Raw genomic sequence first — 25,731 nt, 5'->3', positions numbered from 1 at the left:
GACAGTAATTTATCCTCTTCTTGATACACGGGATTACAATTACAAAAATTGACTCTATATTTATGGCCTTCTAATTCAGGGGTACCCTCGTATTCTATGAGGCCTACAGGTTTCTTTTTTCTTTTTCTTTTTTTTTTTTTTTGCTGCCTGCCTATTGCATTCATGGCTAGAAATAGCTGTGCAGCAGAATCAGCTGAGTCAGGTCCTTTTCCCCTCACAGTCGGCTCTGCCTTCTTAAGTATGTCAGCTTCCGGCCCCCACCTAATGCTTCTGATCACGTCATTCCCCTGATTAAAATCCTTTTAATGGCTCTCCACTGATTACATAAGTGGTTTTCAACCGAGGCTGCACATAAAAATCACCTGGGGAGCTTTTTACAAACTTCTGATGCCCAAGTGCCACCACCAAAGATTTTGATTCCATTGTTTAGGAATGGGGCCCTCACCTACAGGGATTAACATAAGTAGCATGGACTTCCGCATCCGGCCAAGATGGAGTAACAGAAATTGGATTTATCCTCCTACCTGAAATAACTAAAAGTCCAGACAAATATATGAAACACTGGTTTTTAAGACATTGGACATGAGGCAATGAAGGGCAGTGTTCCCTGAGTGATGGGAAACTAAAGTGGGCCCTACAATTTGCCCTAGTTTACTACCTTGAGAGAATTTGTAGGCCACAGTGTGGGAAGGAGGAACCCAGAGGAGCCTGGAAGACTCCTTGAACAGAGAAGATGCAGCTGAGAGCCCAGGGAGCCTAGATGGCTAATCTAGGTGGCTAGTGCTTGCTGGGCAGAGTACTAGAGAGAAGGAAGTACTAATAAGCCCATGCATGTGAAGAGACTGAGAACAGATAAAAATCCACCTGGAAAGATTAGTGGGAATAGTTCTTAGAGCTCATACATACTATTTAGACTGAGAAGCCTTGAAATTCAAAGGGCACTGGTCAAATATTCAGAGTATCTTGCCTCAGTAGTGGGGAAATATTAGCAGTAGACTAAGTGATGCTCTGGTCTTGCCTAACAAGCTTTAAATGCAAGACCCAAAAGGATCAAAGTGTATCCAAGGAAACTCCCTGTGTCTCAGAACAATGCTCAAGAATACTTAAAGGAATACAAAAATATCCAGCACTCAACAAAGTAAAATTTATGTCTGGCATGCAATAATAATTACCAGGCGTGCAAAGAACAATGAAGAGAAAAATCAGTCAATCAAAACCAACCCAACACTGACACAGATGTTAAAATTAGAAGACAGGGACATTAAAACAGTTATTATGACTGCATCCCATATGCTCAACAAGTTAGGGGAAAAGTTGAGCATGTTAAATAGAGACATAGAAAATATAGAAAACACCCAAGACTGAAAAAAATGAATAAGACATTGGTAAGTGGAATTTAAAACACCCTAATATTCATGTAATTAGAGTGTCCAAAGGAGAAGGGGGGACAGAAAACAATACTTTAATAAATAAGGACCAAAAAATTTCCGAAATTGATGAAAACTATAAATGTCATCTCTAAGAAGCTCAAAAAACTTCACACACAAGAAACATGAAAAAACTACACCAGAGTACATCATAATGAAATTGCTGAAAACCAGTGAAAAAGAGAACTCCTTAAGGGCAGCTGGAGGGGAAAAAGACATTACGTATAAAGGAACAACAGCAAGGTGGCAGCAGATTTCTTGTCAGAAATGATGCAGAAGAGAGGACATAGAACGACATCTCTAAATCCTTTTACCTTAGAATTCTATAGCCAGTAAAAATATCTTTCAAAAAATGAAGGCAGAGTAGCCTTTTTCAGACATACAAACAGCAGCCTCGCACTATAGAAAATGTTCAAGGAAGTCCTCCAGGTAGACAGAAAGTGATGCCAAGTGGAAATACGGATGGAGCCACACGAAGTCATGAAGAGCAGGCTGGTCTCCCGGGTGTGTGGCCTCTGCCCTCACTCCAGCTGTTGCACTTAGAAGGGCCCCGGGATAGGTTTCATGTTCTGCTGTCACTGCCTTAAAAATTTTACTAATTTTTAAACAAAGGGCTCCACATTTTCATTTTGCAAATTATGGGCCCCCAAATTACGTAGCTGGTCCTGATGAAGATTGCTTCGTAGCCCGTGGGGGTGAAGTTAGAGGCTGGGATGTGGAGTTGGCTTCGATCCAGGCATACAATGGGGAAGGGGTGGAGTGGGCTTCTTCAGAGGAAACTTGGAATGTTTTTATTTTAATCAGAAGGGTGAACAAAATCTGGGTTGGGGGGGGGCAACAACAGATGCCTACTGAAATAAAATTTTTTAAGGTAGATATTTTGGGTAATGTGAACATGATTTTGATCTTGCACAGACATGGCTCATAAATGGCTATAATCCGAGGGTTTTAGTTCTTCATGAAGTTCATTTGTTGCCAAGCACTCAAGACTATCTCTCCAGGCCAAAAGGCCTGCTTATTTTCATTGTGTGTGTGTTCTACTAATTCTAATTTCAACACTTTAATAATGCCTATTCTATAATACTGACCCAGAGGCACTGCAAGAGTGTACATTCACTTTAAATGCATAAGAAAAGCTTTGTTGCTTTCAATGAAGTTCTAGTGGCTTGAGTACATTTTATTGTGGTGTAATTCTATCCCAGTTCAGGTCAAAGCTCCAAAGCTGAGAGTAGTGTAATAGATGTGGACATGCAAAACGTGCTGAGAGATGACAGAAAAAATAATGCCAGACTTAGCCCATCACCAACTTCCAGGCCGTATATAAAAAAGCTAAAAATCACTGGAAAGTGAGTATTTATTTGGGAGAACCATCTCATATGAGAGATAAGGGTGCTTTTTCCAAAACTTGGGCTGAGTGAGGGAAGCTTCAAGAAAACCCATTGATGAACTTGAAAATTTAGACCCCAGGGCTGGGGGAAGTAGAGTCTAGGGGCTTTACCTAATATGTGCCTGAAAAAGTCCAAAGCTCAGAGATTGTGTCTAGCTGTCCTGAAGGCTTGTGAGGAGCCGGCTGTACTATATATGGGCATAAATGAAATGCTTAAATCCACAGATAGTTTTATAAAGTTTGCTCTACACTTAAATACTCACATCTAGTCATTTAGTTAAAGCCTTTGGCTTTGATTAAAGTTGTTAATATTTGAAGTGTTGACTGATGTAGCCTCCCTGGTGTGGAAATATGAATATTTTCTCATTTATTAATGGCCTGTAGTGAAGACATAACCTCTTACTTGAAATAATTGGTTTGAAAATAGAATTAGAACATTTATCCTTCTCCTTCCTCTCCTGCAAATCGTGAATTTGCTGATTATTCTCTTTGGTTGTGAGCGTAAGCTGCCACTTGTCTTTATCCAATATGTACACACACACACACACACACACACACACACACACACACACACACAGTGTAAAAACGATTTTCAGGGAATAAATTTAACTGCGGTTGTAGTAAAGAGGGCAGGATAGACAGGAGTATGTTTTTAATGTTGATCATGAAATAAAAATACCAAAGCAAGTAATAAGCCTAAATCTGATATTCATAGGATGGTATCTCCATAGCATTTAAAACAAATAAAGTCACATCATTAAAAAATTAATGCAAAATTAGAAAGTTTCCTTTGAAATTCTTTTAGTACATCTCCAAGTTGTTGGATTATCACAAAATTTCCCTGGAAAGGTAGACATTAAATCAACAACACTGAAAGAAAAAAAAAAAAGAAATCTGAGAGTCCTAAATGAAAGAGTGATGTAAATATACTTTCTGCAGCTATTAGACAAGAAGCAAATGGTCTTCTAATCAATTTAGTGTTGCAAAAGTAATTTTAAATTATTTTCACAGGACACGTAATAATTTTCATAGGACACATATGGGTATCATATACTACCTTAGCTATTTTATTTGCTTCTACACAAAAGTATTTAAAAAACAACCAACCACTAGATTTTTAAAGCTATTTTTATACTTATGAGCAGAGATTTAAGAATGCACTAAACCCTGAATTTTATTTTGTTCTTCAATGGGAACTTTTATCATTATCAATACTATAGTATATCATAAGTCTAGAATTATTTCCTTGGCAAATAGTGGCAAAGCCAATAGGACGAAATTAATCATATGTTCTACATTGGGATTCACAAATTAATAAATTAGGCAGTGTTTAAAAATTTATTTGGTCTCACCCAAGTCTCCTTAGTAGGCACACAGTGGTTAAAAAAAAAAAAATTAACATTGTTTTTCATAATTTTAATACTATTTTGTCTAGAAAACGGATAAGAGGTTATTTGCATGGTTCTTAAGATAATTATTTTTAATTTCATAATTAATCCATATACATTTGCTGGAGAAAATATATAACCCTTTTTTCTAAAATTTCCCCCATGCAGGGCTGTTGATTGTCAATAGCAGTAGAAACTTGCTATTTGTTGTGCAAACTCATTGATATCATATGCAAGGTCTGAGTAACTTTCTGATTAAAAAAAATTCATGTGCTTATACACTGTTAACCTGTCTTTAATTCTCTAAACAAGCCTTTGGAGTGGACCATAATTCAAACTAGAGGTTCATCCAGTTAGCATCTGCAGAGGGAACAAGTTGCCTGATAATCTCTCCCAACATATTCATATTTTGACTTTAAGATATCAGTACAAAAGTGACAGTAGTATAATGGTCTTATTAATGATAGTGGCAGACACAGGAGCAAAACAGAACTATGGATAAAATATCGGCTTCTGAATATGAAACATAGATAAAGGAATAATATTTCATTCTCTTAAGTCTAGACAAACATTGGCCTGTAAAATTGGCAATACTTCATGTTTTAAAAGTTCCTCTATGCTTGATTTCCACTGCTGACAACGCTCATGTTATATTTCCACTACTCTCTCCCATCCCTACACTTTGGGTAGCTTTGCGACCAAAACCCCTATTGGTTTGTTCAAATAACCTGTTTTTCAAAGGCAAAAATGTATTCCACAAAGAAAAAGATCTTTGGGGGCTTTTTGAGAGATAATAGTTTCAAGTGTATATTTGTATTTTTCAAGTCACAACTCCATATAGTTTTCATTTCCTTATTGAAATATTTTGAATAAACTCATTACACTCACTGAGAACATACTGATATTTGTGTAATTCCAAGCAAAATACTCTGTGACACTGGATGCTTAACCAATACTATTTAATGGTGCTGAAGTTATTTAATTCATACGAGCAGTCAATCTCGCCATCTTCTCTTTCTTTTCCTCTACCAGCAGACCTCTGCATCAGCGACAGCCTACACTTGCACTTCTCTGGACTTAGCACACAGCAACAGTTACTGGAACAATCTGGTTTCCTTAAAACCAGCCACTCATTACAATGACTCAATGTGAACTTCCCTAAAAGGATTCACTGACTATATGAATACATTCCCTTTAGACTAGGAAAAAAAACCAAACAAACAAATTATGTGTACTTGGTATAGGATTATCGGGCCCATATATTACATATGAGACTATCTCGTATTTGGGTACCTTCCCTCATTAGTTGGGATAAACAAAAGTCTTGAATTTGAGATCAGTAAAAGCTCTGTAAATATATGTAAATAGATATAAATCTACTATTGTACAGATATAAAATAATCAGTTAAATGACTTGCAAAGCCTCCACATCAAGAGTGTGAACTTGCCCATAAAGATATCCCCAGAAACTTTAAGGATAATATACTGGGTTGGTGGTAGACACAGATGATGTACTCCAGGCCTGAGGGATTTGGCCTCAAGGTCTAAAAGACAATGACTGTGTTTTCAAATTTTGAAACAATGCCTGTGACAGGCACTTCTCCCTGGATTGAAGTCAGATTGCATAACAGCAAGAACAGCATTACAGCAAGTGTAGTTAAAGGGAAAATCTTTGAAGAGCCAGCAGGGTGGAAAAGGACATTTTTTTTTTTTTTTGTCTCAACTCCAGGCTGGTTGGCCCCACGTGTGGGGTTGGATCAGTACCTGAGCCCTGGCAGTAAAGCCAGGGGCCATCACTGTCCCTTCAATCACTGGAGCTGTCCACAAGGCCTAGCTGCAGTCACTATACAGGGATCTCTAAGAATAATAATACCCACAGCACTGAGGAAAGTGAGGGTCCACACCCACATCTTGAAACACTAGTCCAGGCATTTAGATTTTGAGAGACATATAGACTTACATTGTAAGTGATTTTTTGCTTCAGTGAGAACATGTTATAAGAGAGACCTGTTGAAATCCATTCTTTTCAATGGGGGATTATCGCTAACGCCAGTCAGGTGAGTGACTCACGTGTTACCTATCGTAAGTATTCTTCAGTGGGCAGCAATATTATTCAGAAGATGTCACACAGGGATATCTGTCAAGCTATACCATTAACTGGGATGCTACTCAACTGGGAAGCTTGTTTGGTTGATCTATGGAAAGCACCCCTTTAACAAACGTCTAAGAGAGTAGCCAGGAGAGGAGAGTCAAGTTCGTGCTACAGAATTGAAACCTTAGCCTGACACAACCAAAAAACAACACAGTTTCAGTTAATTCCATTTCCACACAGACCAAGAACAAAATTAACCAGAGACTTTTGGATAACAGTGAGTTTCTTCTGACATGATAGCTTTTGTGGGGGGATAAGAAGCAAAAAGTTAAGAAAGAGTTACTTATAGCAAATTAGAAGTCAAAAAGTTGTCTATTCAGTGAGATTTTTAGATTCAAGAATGATTTCTATAAGATGCTCTAGAAAAGATGTTTTAAGACAGACTTTCAAAAGGAAAGAATAATCAGTTACTATTAATAACCATCATTTAAAATAATTAATGGCATGTGATATGTAGAAACTGGGCTTTTGGAGAGAAAGTGGTATAAAGAGTAGAACAGAGCACTTTTGAACCAGCAGAAATTTATTTGCTTTATCTTTCAGTTTATGAATGCTTTTTTCCCCAACCATTAGAACATAAAATTTAAAAATTCTATAAAATACTAATTTCGTACTGTTACTTTAAAATGTTTATAATGCCAAATATAATTTCAATGCATGATCATTTTATGTTATCTTTTCATCTTGTATCTATGCCATTAGAAAAGAAAATAGAAGTAAAAATGAAATGAGAAAAGTATCCAAATCATTTATGTAGATTTAGTTAATTTCTTTGGGGTAAATATATCATAATACACATTGGCCAGTTTTCATAGGAAATCTATACCAAGTGTATGAATAAAACAGAGACAACATAAGATTAGACACCTTCAGAAAATAAAAGTTTGATATTACAGCAGCCTATTTAATAAGAATAAAAGCAGTCTCTTCAAGCATGGGTTTGTGTATAGAACTAAGGAATAAAGATAAGGAAATGTGATAGAGATAGAAAACTAAAAAATGATAATTTAAATCTTTAACAGTGAACATGAGCAAAGATCAGAATGAGAACTTATTTCTTATCATATCCATATCCCAAACTGACAAAATTTCCTAAAATGGAAAGCCTGAAGATGCTTAGAAGGTTTTCTTAGATAGTGCCAAACACCCTGAGAGTTCTCTTTTCACCTGTTAGTTCCCAACTAACAAAACTTCAAAAGACAGTGACTTGGAGCTTGAGATATATGTATATATCTAAAACAGAAGGAAGGCATATATGTAAATCCCTGTTGGATGTCCAAACAGTTATAAAGAAAGAAAAAATTACCCACCTGCGATAAAATTTCATTTATCAAGGGTTGAATGGCTAAGGTGTCAGTAAGAGACCAACTTACATTAATTAGTTCAACCTCCCAGATTTTTTTCAACAGGTCCATCGATGTGTAGCCATTGATTAGAAAGGCTTTGGTGTAGTCACCCAGCTCAATGGAATCCAGCCACTCAGCCACAGAGGTGGGATGGTAGCCGTCATGACCAATGGGTCTCATCTGTAATTCAGAAAATCGCATTAGGATTAAACTGTTTATTTGGAGTTCCAACAACAGAATGCATTTTGCCACTTGGAGATTTATCTGACATGAAGCAACAGATCTTTCTGTATAAAGAAATGAGGAAAAAGTAAATACTTTATCACACTTCTAACTCATTAATAATTTTCATGCTGAATTAGTTTTCAAAAATACGCCCAGAAGTTTCCAATTTAGCTGTTAAATTAACTCCGTATTTGAGAGAGCTAAATATGTCAACCTTCTGTAATAGACATTGTTGGCATTCTGTTGGATGGAATTTAAAATTATGTGAGTTGAGAGGTATTAGATTCAATGTCAAAGGCACAAGGAACTGCACTTCCAAAATATAGATGATCATTTTCATAGGCACAACATCAAAGCATGTGAAAATACTGCATGACTTAAACATTCAAAAGGAATTCATGCTTATGCAAGACATGTATTGTAGGTAGTGCAAACGTGCTGCAAAAATGTACTGCTGTGGTAAGCCAGTATAGAAGAGGCTTTTGGGTGTTTTAAAACCATGTATTCTGCATCAACTCTACAGTATGTGAGATGTGAATAGAGAACTTGCTGGCAGACAGGATCCTATTTTTTGTCAGCTATATACAGACTTTTTTTTAAAATACTTTAGGAGAACAAAGAAGTGTGACAGCAACATAATGTTTCTGAGTTTAAATTGGAGTGTGAAAGTAATTTAAGCAAGAGGAACTTCTGGGTTTAAAATTTGTATGGATTATTCTTGTCCTTCAGCTTTTATTTGAAATTTTAGTTGAATTTTTGGTTCTTGGATTTTGAAGTGACTCACTTTTAAAACTTGTGCTGCTTCGCATGCCACACCACAGATATCTAATATTTCAATCAAGGACAGCTGGTACCTCATTAACTTGATAGGAGCCTTCAGTGACATTCACTATGAGAACAGCAAAACGGGGCAAAACACAACCTAGATGACCTCTTCCTTCAGATTCAAGGAGATAAATATTATTGGAAATCTATATGATTCTGATTTGTGAGTAGAGAAAAGATTCGTCTGGGCATCAGGGATCCAGATTTTAATCTACAGCACGTTAAGCTTTCTGTCACTATGCAGAGGTCTCATTTTTGAGATGATCCTTACTCCTTCGTTTTTAAGTTACCTTTTCTCCTTTCCTCTTTCCTGTTGTTCCACTTCCCCATCTGATTTCCGTTTTAGGTTTAAATGTCCTCTATTTTACAGTGCAAACATTATTTGCATTAGCGTATGAACTGCATCAGACTTCTGTATCTCACCTTTACATTGACCGATCCATTTTAGCTACTCCTCAAATGTATCTTTACGTAACACTTAAGTCAGTGTTTATTACACAGTAGCTACACATGTAAGTGGCAGCTCAGGGTTTGAAAAATGAAGTTTAGTGGCATTCATAAATAATTGGATGTTGTGTATATAAAATTGAAGACTAGGACCCAGAGCTGAGGCTCAAAGGTATTTAAATAGCTTCATATTCTATAGAGAGCTACAAAAATATGGGGTTAGTTATATTCTCCAGGACTTGTTAAGAGGTGGCTGAAATAACTCACCTAACATAAACAATCAGTACAGCCCCAGAAAATTCCCTGACTGCCCCTGACAAAAGGAAATAACTGGAGAAAAGGAAAGAAGGAAGACAGAATCATTGGAGTTTAAATTAACAGCCTGTCTGGGAGGTCTTGCCGTTACCTCATCCAAGAAGCTGACCACTCCAGCAGTGGATACCACAGACAAGCTTGGGGAGCTCGATGAATCCATTTGGGGCAGAGTCAATCGTCCCATAGCAGAGAACTGTGCAACAGGGGTCCCACAGGTTGCCCCCAAGCACTCACACATCTCTCCTTTGAGAAGGCAAACTGTGGCCACCTGTCACACAGAGGTTGGTGATGGTCAGTGTGAGCTGAAGAATCAGGGACACTCACCTGAGGATTGCAAAGCAAACCTAATTATGTATAAAGAAGTTTGCCTTTCAGAGAATTTAGAATCAGAAAGGAGAGAGGTGCTAGTCCCTTGGGGGAAGCCTGAATTTGGGGTGAGAGGGAGAGGAAGAGGAAGGAAGTAAAACTGGAGGTCTAAAATGCATTGAAACTGAGTTTTCAATATTTTACACGATCGGACAGTTATTGGATGTGTCTGAGATAATACTAAGAAGTAGCAAAGAGAAAGTCAATTGAGCTTTGATTGGGCAATGATTGAGGGAAAAAAAATCACATCAGTACCTCACTGAATGCAGAGTCCTCAGTAGTCTGGTTACTCCTGTAAGGCAGGTTCTCCCAGACCAACCCCAAAGAGGTGAAAAGGAGGGAACTATTTGGTGGAAGGATGAAAGGACAGAGCAGAGAGCCAAACTGCAGAGGCCCTGGAAATGGGTATGCTGATGTGTGCGGGGCAGTATCTATCCATCCACTCTTTCAATAAATATTTAGTCAGTGCCTATTCTGATGAATGTTGTGGAAATAGTAGAAAACAAAACGGTCAGAATCTCTCCTTCATGGAAATTATAACTCAATTAAAATATGTGAACAGACGACCAATAATTATGAAGATTCTGCATACCTGAAGAGAGGAAACCATCAGAGCCAAACGAAGTTACAAAATTAAGACATGGGTGGAATGGTATGCAGAATGGTTACTGTGCTGCACAATAATTTCTTCCAAAGCAATTCTCCCATCTGACTCTATTTCTGTTTCTACTTCCACTACCCTGTTTAAGTTCTTGTTAGTGCTTGCAAACACTAATATAACAGTCTTCCATTTGGCCTCCCACCTTTGGTCCAGGTTATATCTTGCTGCTTCGTTAGTCTTCCTGAAAGCCAGACTCTTAAGTGAACCCTTGCACAAAAACCTGTAGTGGCTCCTTCTTGAGAAAAGTCCAAATGTCCTATTGCAGCACTTGAGGCCAACTGATATCAACCTAATCTCTGACTACTCTGCTATGTGTACTCTTATTGGAAAAATATAGGAAAATGGTCAGAGCCCCTCAGATGTTCAAAATCTTGCCAAGTATTTGATGTAAATATGCACGCGCGAGAGCCGGCCTGTGGCTCACTCGGGAGAGTGTGGTGCTGATAACACCAAGGCTTGGATCCCATATAGGGATGGCCAGTTAGCTCACTTGGGAGAGCATAGTGCTGACAACACCAAGTCAAGGGTTAAGATCCCCTCACTGGTCATCTTTATAAAAAAAAAAAAAAACGCACATGCACCCAGGTGTTCCTTGGTTATTGTCTAATGAAATTGCACATGTGCACCCAGGTGTCCTGGGATATGGACTTAAGTATAAAGAATGAATGGCTTTGATCCACAGGGCCCCCTGGCCCCGGGGGGTGGGCACAGAGAGGCTGCTGCTGCTGCTGGAGGTTGTTGTTGCCAGGGCCCCCGGGACCCTCCATGAGACCACCGCCACCACTGGACCTGTAAGCTGCTGCTGCCATTGCTGAGGACTGAGTCCTTGTCGTCTGCCGACGGCTCCCAGGATCTTTCCCCAATTACCTAGCCTGGACCTGTGTGTGAGGGGTCTGGTGACCCATTCTGTACAATGGGTATGAAAGGTCTAAGCCCTAGCCCTGACAATACAAATAGAAACTTAGTATAACTAAAATAATGAAACATTTTGGCTTTAGTTATGATTTGCCTTACTCGACAACTGGCATAGTTGTGTAGCTTTACAACTCTAATAAATATGACTAGACACATGTACACATCTAAACAGTATATAAAATTGCTAGCCATCCCTGAACATGAACTGTGCAAGACACAGTCATATCTTTGCTAATGTAATTTTCCATGCTTGGAATGCTTTTGTCCCTATTTCAGGAGTGATTTCTACAGGACTGGCTTCTCTTCTCGAGCTCTAAAATACAACTTTCTAACCATTTGTAATCCATTTCACATAGATGTCCTAACATAAGTAAAAAACAAAATTCCTTCAGCTCAAAAACTGACTCTCTATGTTTCCCATCTCAGCAATGCGGAATTACCACCTGTAGGGGAAAATATAGGAACATGGGCAGGGCCCCCCAGATGTTCAGAATCTTGAGCATTTGATGTAAATATGCATGTGTGCTCAGGTGTTCCTTGGTTATTGTCTAATGTAATCGCGTATGTGTGCCCAGGTGTCCTGAGTTATGGACTTAACTATAAAGGACAAGTGGCTCTGATCCCCAGGGCCCCCCCATCCCTGGGATGCCCCTGGGGGGTCACGGGGAGGCTGCCACTGCCAAGGAAGCTGAGGACTGAGGACTGAGCTCGTGTCGTCTGCCAATGGCTCCCAGGATATTTCCAAATTACATAGCATGGACTTACATGTGAGGGGTCTGGTGACCCAGCCAGGCATGTGAGGAGTCTGTGATCCAGTCTGTACAACCAGTTTGAAGGGTCTGTGGGCCTTAGCCCTGACAATACAAATCGACAACTTAGTGTAACTAAAATAATGAAACATTTTGGCTTTAGTTATCAATTGGCCTAGCTTTGCACCATTCCATTGCCCAAGCTGAAGCTTAGGAGTTATCTTAATTTCCTCTTTCTGTTTACCATCATATATAATTAGGACAAGTCCTATAAATTTAATTTCTGAGATATCTCTCAACTTAGTTCCCTTCTTCCAAAATGGGGTCTGGAATCTGACAATCCCAGCAGTGCTACTTATTTGCTGGGTGATCTTTGGCAAGTTACATACCTCTTTGAGCCTCAGTTTCTTCTTTCCTAAAATAAGCATAATATCTACCCCAAGTATTGTGTAAGGATTATACAATATGGGGTATGTAAATTGACTAGCACAGTGCTTTGAATATAATAGCTGTTTAGTAAGTCTTAGTTGTCTTCCCTTCCTGCTCACCTAAATTAGGCCCAAGCTCATTTTGCAATTGCATAATATTTGGCCCTTGGCTGCTAATCTTTTCAACTTCCAACCAAAACTCTTTTCTCCTTTCCTATCTCTTCCTCCTTCCCTCACTCTCCTCTTCATCTTGTTTTAGAAAATGTTTATGTCTGCTAACATCTTGACCCCTCTCCTCCTCAGCTGAGAGATATTTTTCAGAAACATATCTAACAAGGCCATTCAAGCAGATTGTTGTTGCCAGTTCTTTGCTCTTGTCCTATATTAGAATTCTGCCTCTCTGCCCTTTGCCAGGGGATCTGCCTTGTATGTCACTGTGACTGGTGTTCCTTCCCAGTCCCATCGATGTTGGCCAGTGGAAAGGGTAGATGTGTCAGTGTGGTGGTTTGTGGATGAGGCCTCTGTGCTCCTGCATTCTCCTCATGCTTTTGGGTCTTTGTGCTCCATCGTAAGAATAACAAGTGCTGAGTAGTTGCATACCGTTGGTCCTCGGAGAACGCTGAAGATGTGTGGAGCAAACCTAAATTTAACCCAAAGCTTGGAGTCTGCCCTAGCTCAGGTGGAGCTCAGAAAAGTCCACTTGAAGTTAGCTGAACCACAGCTGACCTGCAGGCCCATGAGTAAGAAAAATAAATGTTGCTGTTGTAAACTACTGAAATTTTGATACGCAGGGGAAAAATGAATAGAGCCAACCCCTGTTTCAAAGTCCTTGTTGTTAATACACTGTGCCTATAGAACAGAAGCCAAACTCTTTAATTTATGAAAGCATTGGCAAATGCATCTCCTTGAGACTCAGAAAGATTAGGGATGCTGAGGCGAGTTAGCATCCTTCCCAAGTTACCTCACTGTCATGCAGAAACATCTAGGTACTGCATCTTTATTCATCGTAAACGAAGTAATTCTTCACTGTATGATTCTGATTGTCAGGGCATCATCACTGAATACCTACTACACTTCCATGCCTTTGCTCATGCTGTTTCCTCTGCCAGGAATGGCATTTCTACCAGTTCTCCTGCTGAAATTCTATCCATTCTTAAAAGGTCCTGTTTAAATAGTACCTCCCATGCGAAGCCTTCTCTAATACTATTACCCTTACTCCCCAGTAAAAATTAATCATATCTTCTGCTAGATTTCTGCAGTAATTTGCATATAGTTCTCTTACAGCATTATTAAAGCCTGCTTTCAACAATGATGAGAGAAGTAACTAACTGTCTTCTTCATTGGACTGCCTACCTCTTGGTAAAGAAACAAGGTGTTAGTGATTTTTCTAGTCCCTAAAGTGTCCAGCAGAGCATCTCACACATGGCAGCCACTTGCTAAATGTTTACTAAATTAAGTGATTTAATGAGTACATGAAAATTAAATAACAAATTCATTTCAGTGGCTTGATATCCATTTGTGGAGGAGATTTGTATTCTGTACTCCACATTCCGAAAGTTAAGGTTTTTTTAAGGCCTAACAATAACATTTATAATTATTTCAAACCTTCATATACCAAGAACCAAATTGATGGAGTTTGAATGTGTTGTCCCCTCCAAAACTCATGTGGAAATTTGATCTCCGATGTGGCAGTGATGGAAACTGATTGAGTCATGGGTGTGGATCCTTCATGAATGGATTAATGCTCTCACTGGGGGAGGGGGGATTAATGAGTGAGTTCTTGCTCTATTAGTTCCAGGGAGAGCTTGTTGCTTAAAAAAGGCCCTGGCACCCTCTCTCTCTCCTGCTTCCTCTCTCTTGCTTCCTGTCGCCATGTGATCTGCTTGTACCCACCAGCTGCCTGCCACTTTCCGCCATGAGTAGAAGCAGCCTGAGGCCCACGCCAGACGCAGCTGTCCCGGAATTGTAAGCCAAATAAACCTCTTTCCTTTATAAATTACCCAGTCTCAGGTGTTTCTGTTATAGCAACACAAAATGGACTAAAACACAAATCCAGGCAGAACGTTGTATTACAAAATGCAATGGGCTTTGTTTCCATAGCCCAGCAGACTTGATTCTATTAGCTGTGTAACTACTGGCAAGTTACTTCACTTTCTAAGCTTCAGTATTGTCATGTAAAATGGTATCAGATCAATGATTTCGTAGCTCCTTTATAATTCTTAAATTGTATAATTCCATGATTTGTGAGCTACTTTTAAATTGGTGTTTGATTTATTTACCCAGTAAATAAAAAAAATAAGCCCAAAGACAAAACTAAAAAACAAACAAACAAAAAACAGCAGGATATGTAGACAAATTCCACATTTCTTTTATGAATGTTCAGCAGTACCCACAGGTAATACTGCTTTCTCAAATTAGCAATGATGAAACTCCTTTTCCAGCAGGAACATTTGGCAAGACAGGGCTAGGAAGAGACAGTTCCAAAGGCCCGCCAGGCCAGCAGGACTGCTGAGCATGAGTGGGAGTCAGACAGTCTCTATTCTGAGAGGCAGAGATGAGCCGGCAGCAGGCATTCATAACAGAGGTTCACGAGGCAATCTAATTCAACTAGTTGAATTCCAGAGTCTGGGAAAAACATAAGCAGGGACAGAAATCAGACACAGTAGTGAAGCTTTAGTCTTGAGAAAACTGAGATATGCTCATATGGACATATTTTACCAAACACCTTCCTTGTTGTTCTTGTTGACAAGGACAATACTTTACGAGATGACGGAGCCACAAGACAGAACACATAGCAAGAGGAAGGCAATAAAACCAGGTAAAGGAAATAAAAAGAGAGATAAAGAGGATATAAACTATAGTAGATTTCAGATTAAATGAAGAAAAGTAGTTCTCAGTGCAACGAGTTATTGAGACAGAATTATGATATTGGCATGGTTTATTAGACCAAGAGAATAAGGAACCTCCCAAAGCCAATAATGGATTAGACGGATATTTTTATTTCTGAAAGTGTTACAAAATGAGACAGAGACTACTTGCTATCTTCCATAAACCATTCTCCCTACTTCTGCATAATAGGGCTCGTGTCTACCCAGTGAGAGACAAGACACATCAGTTTCTTTTCTGGTTGCTGCTATGAGAATATGTCTGAGATTATGGGACGCGAATGAAAGTGCTGCATGTAACTTTCAGGTCACCTCCAACCTCAAAGAGGTTCCTTGCTCTAGATTTCCTCTTTGTTCTTTGTCTTCCCATGAACTAGAACACCAGTGCCTGCAGTCCAGCTTTGACCACACTGGAAAAAAATACCCTAGAGTGTGGGAAATGCTTCTCAAACCTTAACGTGCATGAGAATCATGTTGGGAATCCTGTTCACACGAGATTCTAATTCAATAGTTTGGAGGCAGGATGTGAGATTCTGCATTTCTAACAGGCTTCCTGGGGATGCTGGTGCTGTCAGTCCCTGGACCACACTTTTGAGCAGCAATGCTTTAGAGGATGACAGCAACAGATGGGAGGTCCAGGTCCTTCCGCAATGCATAGTGTAGAGCCAGCTTGTAAACCTGGACTGCTCATTTCAGTCAGGACTGTTACATGAGAGAAATAAATGTTCTGTTCTTTAAACCACTATGTTATGGAAGTCTCTGTTTCAGCAGCATAGACTTCTCTTAAATATAAACACGATTGAAAATAGGGCAGTTTCGTATAGATCATTTATGGGAAGTCTGTACTTCCATTTGACAGACATTGCATTGTCTCTTGTTTTATGTAGCCAGAAGTTTTCACATCTGTTGCTTTAACTGCTTGTCGGCCTCTTTCTGTCTATCACACCACGATCCCTTTGTGATAACGATGCAGGGAATAAGAGAGGGAAAGTGTAGAAAAACCTCAAGTTTCTAGCTTGGATACCTGGCTACATGGTGGTGTTACTAGCTGAGAAAGAAAATAAAATGGACTGGATAATAGAAATGGTTTTAAGACATGAGAAATTAAAGACACTGCAGAATTGAGGGGAGATTTTAAATTGAGGGGAGCAGACTGGGGGGACATATAAGCTTGGGCATCATCAGTACGGGTGGGGGCATCGGCTGCTCCACTGACCAGCTGCACGACCTTGAGTAAACTACTCATCCTTCCTACACGTCTGTTTCCTGATTAGTAATGTGAGAGACAAGAAGAGTATCTAGCTCTGAGGGCTGTCATCTGTATCCAGAGAAATAATACAAGTAGAATTTAGCACAGTTCTTGGCACTCAGACGCACTCAGTACATCTTAGTTATTTTTATCATACGTGGGAGCTGAAATCACGCGTGGATGAGACAGAGTGTGAGAAGTGGCTTGAGAATGAACCACCACTTTCAATGAATTAGGAAAAGGTAAGAATTATAATGAGGGGACCAAAAAAGGAATGGTCAAGACCGAAAGAGAAGTGGGGGAAATCGAGTTTCAAGGAAGTATGGTCAGCAGTGAGTCAGTTGCAGAGAAGTCTAGTAAGACAAGGAAGGAGAAAGATTTGTGGGATCTAGAAAATGTCACTGGGGACTGTGATGAGAAGAGCACAGAAGCCGGCTGCACGGGTTGGGGTGTGAGTGATGCAGAAGTGGAAAGCGCAATCTATACTGTGCTTTGGAGGAGTTTGCATGGGAACAGAAGGAGGAAGATGAAGGTTTCAGAAATTTAGAAAGCACAAAGGGAAAGGCACGGAAAGGGGTAAGAAGTGAGGACTCATGGCTGAGGAAGGTCAGAGTCATAAAGGAATGAGTCCTAGGTCCACTGGAGATTGAAGGAGAGGGCTTGCTTTTTTGCTTGGAGATTTTGCTTTCTTGGAAACTTCAGAGCTGAGCAGGATAGTGTGGGGTTAATAATCTTTGTTTTAAAACAGTGCAAGTGTCTGACAGCTACGTGGCTTAGACTTGGTGAGAACTGGTGCCCTGATGAAGGTCCTCGTGTGAGCAAGGGCTGTCATCTGTGTGGCATGCCACTCCTCAGATATGAACATACAAACCTATCATTTATGTAGACCCGCCTGGGCCAACAGCCCTGATTCCTCAGGCTCAGCTACTCTTGCCTATGAGGCTGCAGTGGACTGTGGCTTCTCTTTTCCCACCTGGATGTACATTGTACTCTCAGACTTCCTGCCTGATATGGCTTTTGTAATACAGACAGCTGATATCATCGGGTACCTCCCTCTATTCCAGCTCCTTGTTCTAGCCTCTTCTGCACTGTCCTGCTGCTACCAAGACTCGGACTAACAGCAACCCTGAAAATAAACCAGGACAAGCAGTGCTAGCAGACACTGTGCTGCCACGTCCAAATGCAGGCCTATCAAGCAGTATGAAGATCAGGTCTCCTACAGGCTGTGAGACTTGGGCATAGACATCACTGTGCTGTTTCATCAGTGGCTTTTAAAAGACATGAAAAAGAAACATCACAAAACATGAAAAAGAAACATGAAAAAGAAACAAAGGCTGATCCATTGAACATGGAGACCCAGAAAAAAGTCTATCCATCCCCATCTAAGTGCTATGGCAGTGCAGCTGTACTGGGAGGGAGACGTCTACAAAATGGATAGCTCTATTAAAGGGAAGAACATCACCTAACAACTACATGGGACTTTAAAGAGCCTAAAGTGTCATCTCATTTGTGAAGGGTTTTAGGTTATGTTTGGGAAAATGCCCTCTATGAAGTCTGAAAACCTGGGTAATCCATGTAATATTTCTTCCACGGGAATTGAAAGGATTAATATACCGTGACTGTTGCTGGGAAGCAAGGTGTGATCAGGTCTCTGGGTTGTGCATTTGTAGCATGGGAAGGACACATGTACAGATAAATCTGCTAGTTGAAGCCCCTTTGTTTAGAATCAGACTCTGTTAGGATACAACTTCTATGAAAGAATAGAGAGAAACCTAAACCCTCCGAGGTAGGAGGATTGTGTCCGGATGTCACTATGGACTCAGAACTTCAGAGTGCAATACACCCTCTATCATTTTTCCTTCTACCAATTGAGACTTGCTGATTTAGGGTTCTTTGAGTGTTTAGGCAATAGAAGACTCCCAGCTTTAGGCATAGGGCAGGAGCTATGAAGATGTAATATCTGGATATTATTTGGCACTACATTTTGGGGGGAAATGGGAAAGTAAAGTGCTTTGGACTGGCACTATCTCTTAATGTTCCATGATTTCTATTCCATGGATAAGAGAAACAAATTAAGGTCTAGCTCAGAGAGGGCCTGAGGTATCCCTAAGTTTAATAAGTCTTAGATCACGGAGTAAACTAGAAGTGAAGCAATGGACAACAAAGAGTGCATAGATCAAAAAGGTTTTCAAGGCACATGGGTGATCAACTTCCAACAGCATAAAATAGCCATAGAAGCCCTAGCCAGACCAGTCTAGCCTCTAGCCATCAGAGATTGGGGGGGTGTCCTTTTTAGTCAAGGTACTGGACTGACCACAAATTAAAGTTGCCAACACAGAAAAGTTCTATAGATCATGGTTGGAAGAAAAAAGGGACAACAGCAGCAGCATCAACTACAAAACAATCTTTTTATTGCTTTACAAGCAGTATGAGTGGACTGTTAGTCAAGGCCTGGTCTTTTCAGCTCCGTCTGTGCACGCAGAGTTTAACTCTACCTGTAGCATCACTGGAGAACAGTTGTCTGCCATGTAAGATCTGTGTGGGGATGTGGATGAAAAGACCAGCAGTGTCTCTACACGGTACACACATAAACGTGGCCCAGGGGTTGAATTGTTTTATTGAATGATTTTATTGTACTTCTTCCTGAAGCTTTTGGTGAAAGGGGTGTTTTTAAAAATTCAATAAAAGGAAATGTTTTACCATCTTTTCATTTCTAAAATCCTTGTTGAGATAACGTTGACTCTGGAGCCCTTTGTTACCCATCACTATTTGTTTTGATTTATTTCCTTATTGCAAAGCTCTTTCATGAAGCAAGGGCTCAGATTAAAGATGAACGGGGGATTTGATGCAACTAGAATAAGGTGCTGAACAATGCTCACCCTCATTCACGCTTGCAAGCTCCACCAGTGACGTGAACGATATTTAGAAAAAGACACAGAGCCTCTTTTTTCTCTGACAGTAAATGTTTTCTGACATCCACATAGCTATTCGGTGGTTATATAGCACACTGCTTTGCTCTTAAAACAGAAACCTTAAATGCTACTTTCAATCAGGAAATTGTTGCATATTTTCAGTCTCAACTAAAAAAATTTCTCCAAACTTGGATCTTCAGAAAATCATGAATTCTCTGAATATCAATTCTATTTATTTGATATTTAAAAACCATGTCCTTTCTCAGAGCCTCCAGGCATATGCAAATAACATCATCCACTGAAGTACTTCAAATAGATAAATATACCATAAAACCAAAGTCAGCAGTGTACAAATGAACACTTATGTTCTGCCTGGGTAGAGCAGTACAAATGATATTATTCACATGGTGGTCAAAAATTAGTATATGCACATTCATTTAGGGAGTTACAAAAATGAGGACCTACCATCTATCCATCCATCCATCCATCCATCCATCCATCCATCCATCCATCCATTCACTCATTTACTCAACAAACACTAACAGTGTGCCTATTATATTCTAGGCATGGTTCTGGATGCTTCAGTGAACAAAACATATAAAGATGCCAGTCCCTGTGGCACTTACCTTCTAGATGAGGTATATATGATGTTAGAAGGTGATAAGTGCTGTGAGAGAAGATAAAGTATGGTAGGAAGATCGGGACTGCTGGAGTGTGTATGTGGTGGGGGAGGTGCAGTATTAAATAGGGTGGTATATTTGTCCAGTTGTGTTGCTTATAACATAACACCCAGAACTGGGTGATTTATAAAGAAAATGAAATTTATCGCTTACAGTTTCTGAGGCTGGGAAGTCCAAAGTCCATCTGGTGGTGGTGACAGTGACCCAGGAGTCTCACATTGCAAGATGGTGGAAGCAGAGAGAGCAGAGAGAGAGAGAGATAGACTCTTCTCTTTTAAAGCCCTCAGAACCACACCCTTGACCACCATTTTTAATCCATTCACTTCTCTATGGTCCTACAATCCAATCACCTCTTCAAGGCTCTACCTTTCAATTACCATAATAGGATTTCCCATCCTCTTAACAGTCAAAGTTGAGGCTAAATTTCTAATACATAAAGCTTGGGTGACACAGTTTAAGCTTCATTGAGTTTTGGGGGAACATAATTCAATCCACTACATTCCACCCATGGCCCCCCAAAACTCATGTCTTTTTCACATGCAAATACATTCATTTTATCCCCAAAGTCTTAACTTGTTTCAGCTCGAAAGTCAAAAGTTCAAAGTCCCATCTGTGAAATCAGTACGAGTTATCTATACTTCCAAGATACAATAGTGGGACAAAAATAGGGTATATATTCCCATTCCAAAGGGGATAAATAGGCCAGGAGAGAGGAGAAATAGGTCCTAAACAAGTCCAAAACCCAGCAGGGCAGGCATTAAATCTCAAAGCCACTGAAGTTGAATCTTGTAACTTGACTCTGTGTTCAATGTACTCTGCATGCTGGTGTTGGGCAGCTCTGCTCTAATGGTTTTCCTGGTTTCAGGCCACATTTTAGCTCTTGCAGGCTGGCACTGTACACTGGTAGCTCTACAGGTCTGGGGTCTCCATGGTGGTCCCGCTCTCACAGTTCCACTAGACACGGTGCTGATGGGGCTTCTCTGCTGTAATTCCGACCCCACATTTCCACTCGGCATTGCTGTAGTGAAGGTTGTCTGCGGTGACTCCACCCCTGTGACAAAGCTCTTCCTGGGCCCCCAGGCTTTTCCATACATCCTCTGAAATGGGGTGGAGGTTCCCAAGCCTCCACACCTCTACCATTCTGCGAGCCTGCAGACCTAACACCATGTGGGCACTGCCAAGGCTTCCAGCTTGTATTTTCCAAAGCTGCACATCCAGCCACAATTGGGGCCAATTTACCCACAGCTGGAGTAGCCAAAGCAGCTGGGGTGCAGGTGCTGGAAGCAGCTTCCCCAGGTGGCCTGGGCAGTGAACCCGTGGAGGGTTCCTCAAGCCTGTTCCCAAGACCATTCTGTCTCCCTAGGTCTTTGGGCCTGAAATGGAAGACTTGGCCCCAGAAGCTTCTACAACGCCTTCAGGGCCTTTCCTCCTTCTCTTGATAATCCCATTCTTTTGTGTTAATCTTCTTAGTACCATTGAATTTTCCTTCTGAAAATGCTCTCTGCTTCTCTACCACATGGCCAGGCTGCAAATTTTCCAAATCTTTACACTCTGCTTCCCTTTTAAATTTTGGCTTTAAGTCATGCTTTTGCTGCCATAACTTAGAGTAGGCTTTTAGAAATAGCCATGCAGCTTCCTTAATGACTTGCTGCTCAGAAATTTCTTCTGTCAGATACTCTGGTTCACAACTCCTAAGTTCCAACTTCCATAAAGTCCTGGGTCATGGACACAATTCAGCCAAGGTCCTTGTCAGTTCACAGCAAGGGTGATCTTTGCCCCAGTTTCCAATAAACTCCTTATTTCTATCTGAGACCTCCTTAGAATGATCTTTACAGTCCATATTTTTATCAGCATTCTGCTTGCCACCACGTAACCAATCTCTAAGACATTACAAACTTTCCCTTATCTCTTTGTCTTCTTCTAAGTCCTCCAAACTCCTCCAACCTTTGCCTAACACCCAGTTCCAAAACTGCTTCCACATTTTCAAGTATTTGTAATAAGCAACACCCCACTTCTCTGGTACCAATTTTCTGTATTAGTCCATTTGTGTTGCTTATAACATAATAACTGGAACTGGGTGATTTATAAAAAAAAAAAAAAAAATTATTGCTTACAGTTTCTGAGGCTGGGAAGTCCAAAGTCCATCTAGTGGTGGTGACAGTGACCCAGGGGTCTCACATTGCAAGATGGTGGGAGCAGAGAGAGCAGAGAGAGAGAGAGAGAGAGAGAGAGAGACTCTTCTCTTTTAAAGCCCTCAGAACCACACCCTTGACCACCATTTTTAATCCATTCACTACTGCAAGGTCCTACAATCCAATCACCTCTTCAAGACTCCACCTTTCAATTACCATAATAGGATTTCCCACCCTCTTAACAGTCACAGTTGAGGCTTAGTTTCTAATACATAAAACTTGGGGGACACAGTTAAAGCTTCATTGAGTTTTGGAGGACATAATGCAATCCACTACAGGTGGTTACAGGAAGATTCATTCAGAAGGCAAGATTTGAACCAAGATTTAAAGATGTTGAACTGGCTGAGTTGGCAACCAGGGGGAGAGGATTTCTAGTAGAAAGAACAGCTGAACAAAGGCCCTCAGGTAGGAGTGAGCCCGGTATATGTTCAAGGAATAATAAGGAGACCAATGGGATTGGCACAGCATATAAAGGTGTAGAGTGAGGAGCAGGTCAGAGAGGTAATCAGGGGCCAGATAAGGAAGGGCCTAGAAGGCCTTAAAAGGACTGGCTTTCATTGTGAGGGGACTGGGAAGCCAGTGCAGAAATTCGAGCTGAGGTGTGACATGATCTGGCTTATGTTTCAGTGGACTCACTCTGGCTGCTGTGTTGAGAATAGCTAACAGGGAGGCCTTTTTGGAGACTGTGGAGTAATCCAGAAGAAAGAGCCTAGTGGCTTGGACTAGGCCAGAAGAAAAATGGCAAAAAGTAGTCAGCTTCTGGATATATTTTGAAGGCATACCAACATGATTTCCTGAAACACAAATAAAATGCTCCTTGTTCTCTAACATGGACTGGGAACCTGTCGGTCTGATGGTTGCAGCTATGTGCATGGATCTCCACTTGAACAGAACTGTGTTCTTCCGTCATGAATAACTATAGGGTTGGTCTTGGAAGGGTCTGTTTTCAACAAGAAATCTAGGAGCCTCAAAACACTCACTGCTCAGAAAAGGAGATCAAGGCATATGTGTTTGAGTCAAGGGGCGATAGATAAGTGTCTATGAGAGGGAATGGATGATTTGGAATGGATTTCAGAATCTGGCACTCTGACTGTGCCCTGGTCTACCTCCCATGAACTATGCCTTTAAGATGAAGAGGGTTCAGCAAAAGAGCTGTATCATGAAACATTTTTTGGACATTGAAAACCAAAGGAGTCAGCAGAATTGGCACCAGCAACTTCATCAGCAAGTAGACATGGTGCCATCAGCAATGGGCACCAGCAGTTGGCAAAGGTGCCTGCATTGTCAGATTTCAGTGGCATTGGCAGAACATTCAGTTGGAACTGGCTAAGGTGCCCTTGATGGGAAGACAGTGGACACAGTAGCCAGTAGCACAGACCTCAGTACCTTTGACACATCAGGCACTTTCAGCTTTGAAGCAGCCCTTGGCAGTCATTAGTAGCTAGTTTGGTGTCATTGTCTCAAGCTCTGGTGACAGGAGACATCAACACAATAAGCTACAGCAAGAGAGGCAGAAAAGGGCAGGTGTCACATGGTCAGCCAGTGGTCCAATTAATGGCACCCATGTGACATGAGACACCTAGAATGAATCATTAAGAGGAATTTCAGCAAGGCCTAGAATATGCAGAGAAGCACTGATCTATGATTGTTGCTGCAACCCCGTTTTAAAGCCCTGGTTGGAGTTCTCGAGAACCCCTTTTATATCTGTAGTTAAGGGATAATCTAAGAATTATTCCACTACCATTGGGGTGAGAACAGCAGTCACAGGGAACAATGGCTTGGTTCACAGGAAAAGGTTTCCAGCAAATAGTATGTTTTTAAAATTTTTGGTCATTTCAGAATTTTTAATTACCTGAGACAAAGAAGTGACTAAAAATCTTCAGCACTACTTATGGGAATATCCAGTAGAGACTCAGTTCTTATAATAGTTTTAGTAACTACTATTTAATTAATTCAACAGGAATTTTTGAGCACAAAATGTATATGTAACATCATCCTAGGTACTGTATACAGCAGGGTGTAAGATTCCTACTTTCCAGGAATATGTAATTTCCTTGGATGTACCTTTGAAATACAGTTGACCCTTGAAAAATACGGGGGGAGAGGGAGGTGGTTAGGGACGCTGATGCCTTTCCTCCCATGCAGTCAACAATCCACATATAACTTTTGAGTCACTAGTCGGCCCGCGGGCACGGCGCACCTGGAGCCCATGGAGGGGTGGGGGTGGGGTGCCACACTGTTACTTAAGTAGTAGTTAAGTACTTAATTACTAATGTCTTACTAACGTCCTACTGTTAAGCAGATAACTTAACTTTTTGGTTAGGTATGCCATGCATTCATGACATACCTAACCAAAATTTTTCCAAAATATTTATTGAAAAAATTCCATGTACAAGTGGACTTGCAGTTCAAACTCGTGTTGTTCCAGGGTTTGCTGTGTATACAAATATTAGAAAATAAATCAAGTGCCAAAGTCTTTAAAAGTTCCAGAACAGAAAAGAAATTTGAGTGGGTTGGAAAAATTTGGGGAGAGTTTCTTCGTGGTATCTCTTGGGGTTAATAAATTGGGAAGTAAGAGAATGTGTGTGTGTGTGTGTGTGTGTGTGTGTGTGTGTGTGAGAGAGAGAGAGAGAGAGAGAGAGAGAGAGAGGATGAAAATGGCATCCACTTGTCCTTATTGTCCCTAGTCCTAGCAGGAAACACAGGCACCATCCTCTGTCTGGAGTGACTCCCTCAATTCCCTATTTGGCTAAAAACACCTATTCATTCTTTGAAATTAGTTCAAGTATCATCCACCTGTTCAGAAAGCCTTTCCTGAGCCCCTTGCAGTTAACTCTTCTCTCCTCTTGCAGCATTTTCCTCATAGTATTTTAGTTTCGACATATCTGTCTCTGTGAAATATAGGTAGAATTCCTTGAGGCAGGGATCAAGTCTTATCCATTTTTCCAGTCCCATCGCTGAACCTAGCACAGGGCCAAAATGAACTGACAGTCTGATGGACTGTATGGACGAACCCGTGATTTACTGACGACAGCCAGGCCTGGCGCTGTGGGTGTTTGCAGACGTTGTGCATCTGGAGTTGCACTAGGTCCCTTCCATCCAGCTCCAAGCCTATCAGGGATGCTAAGGTCTTGGGTCAATTGTTACTTCGTGTCTGCTGCATGCAGCACTTAGAAAAGTGT

General features: G+C 40.6%; 1 protein-coding gene across 15 annotated transcripts in view; it reads right to left on the bottom strand.

Moving 5' to 3' along the window:
• The window catches only part of ANKS1B (ankyrin repeat and sterile alpha motif domain containing 1B), a 1,093,604-nt gene that overhangs the window by 278,864 nt on the left and 789,009 nt on the right, over window positions 1-25,731 (bottom strand). For all 15 annotated transcript variants that reach the window (XM_063076110.1, XM_063076111.1, XM_063076113.1 and 12 more), the window contains one exon: window positions 7,728-7,880. In XM_063076110.1, coding sequence (XP_062932180.1) covers window positions 7,728-7,880 — 153 coding nt within the window. The remainder of the gene's footprint in view (window positions 1-7,727; window positions 7,881-25,731) is intronic.

The sequence above is a fragment of the Cynocephalus volans genome, chromosome 12 (genome assembly GCF_027409185.1).
Source record: "Cynocephalus volans isolate mCynVol1 chromosome 12, mCynVol1.pri, whole genome shotgun sequence".
Lineage (NCBI taxonomy): Eukaryota > Metazoa > Chordata > Mammalia > Dermoptera > Cynocephalidae > Cynocephalus > Cynocephalus volans.
The sequence above is the reverse complement of the archived record's forward strand: the minus strand, read 5'-3'. Positions and strand labels throughout refer to the sequence as shown.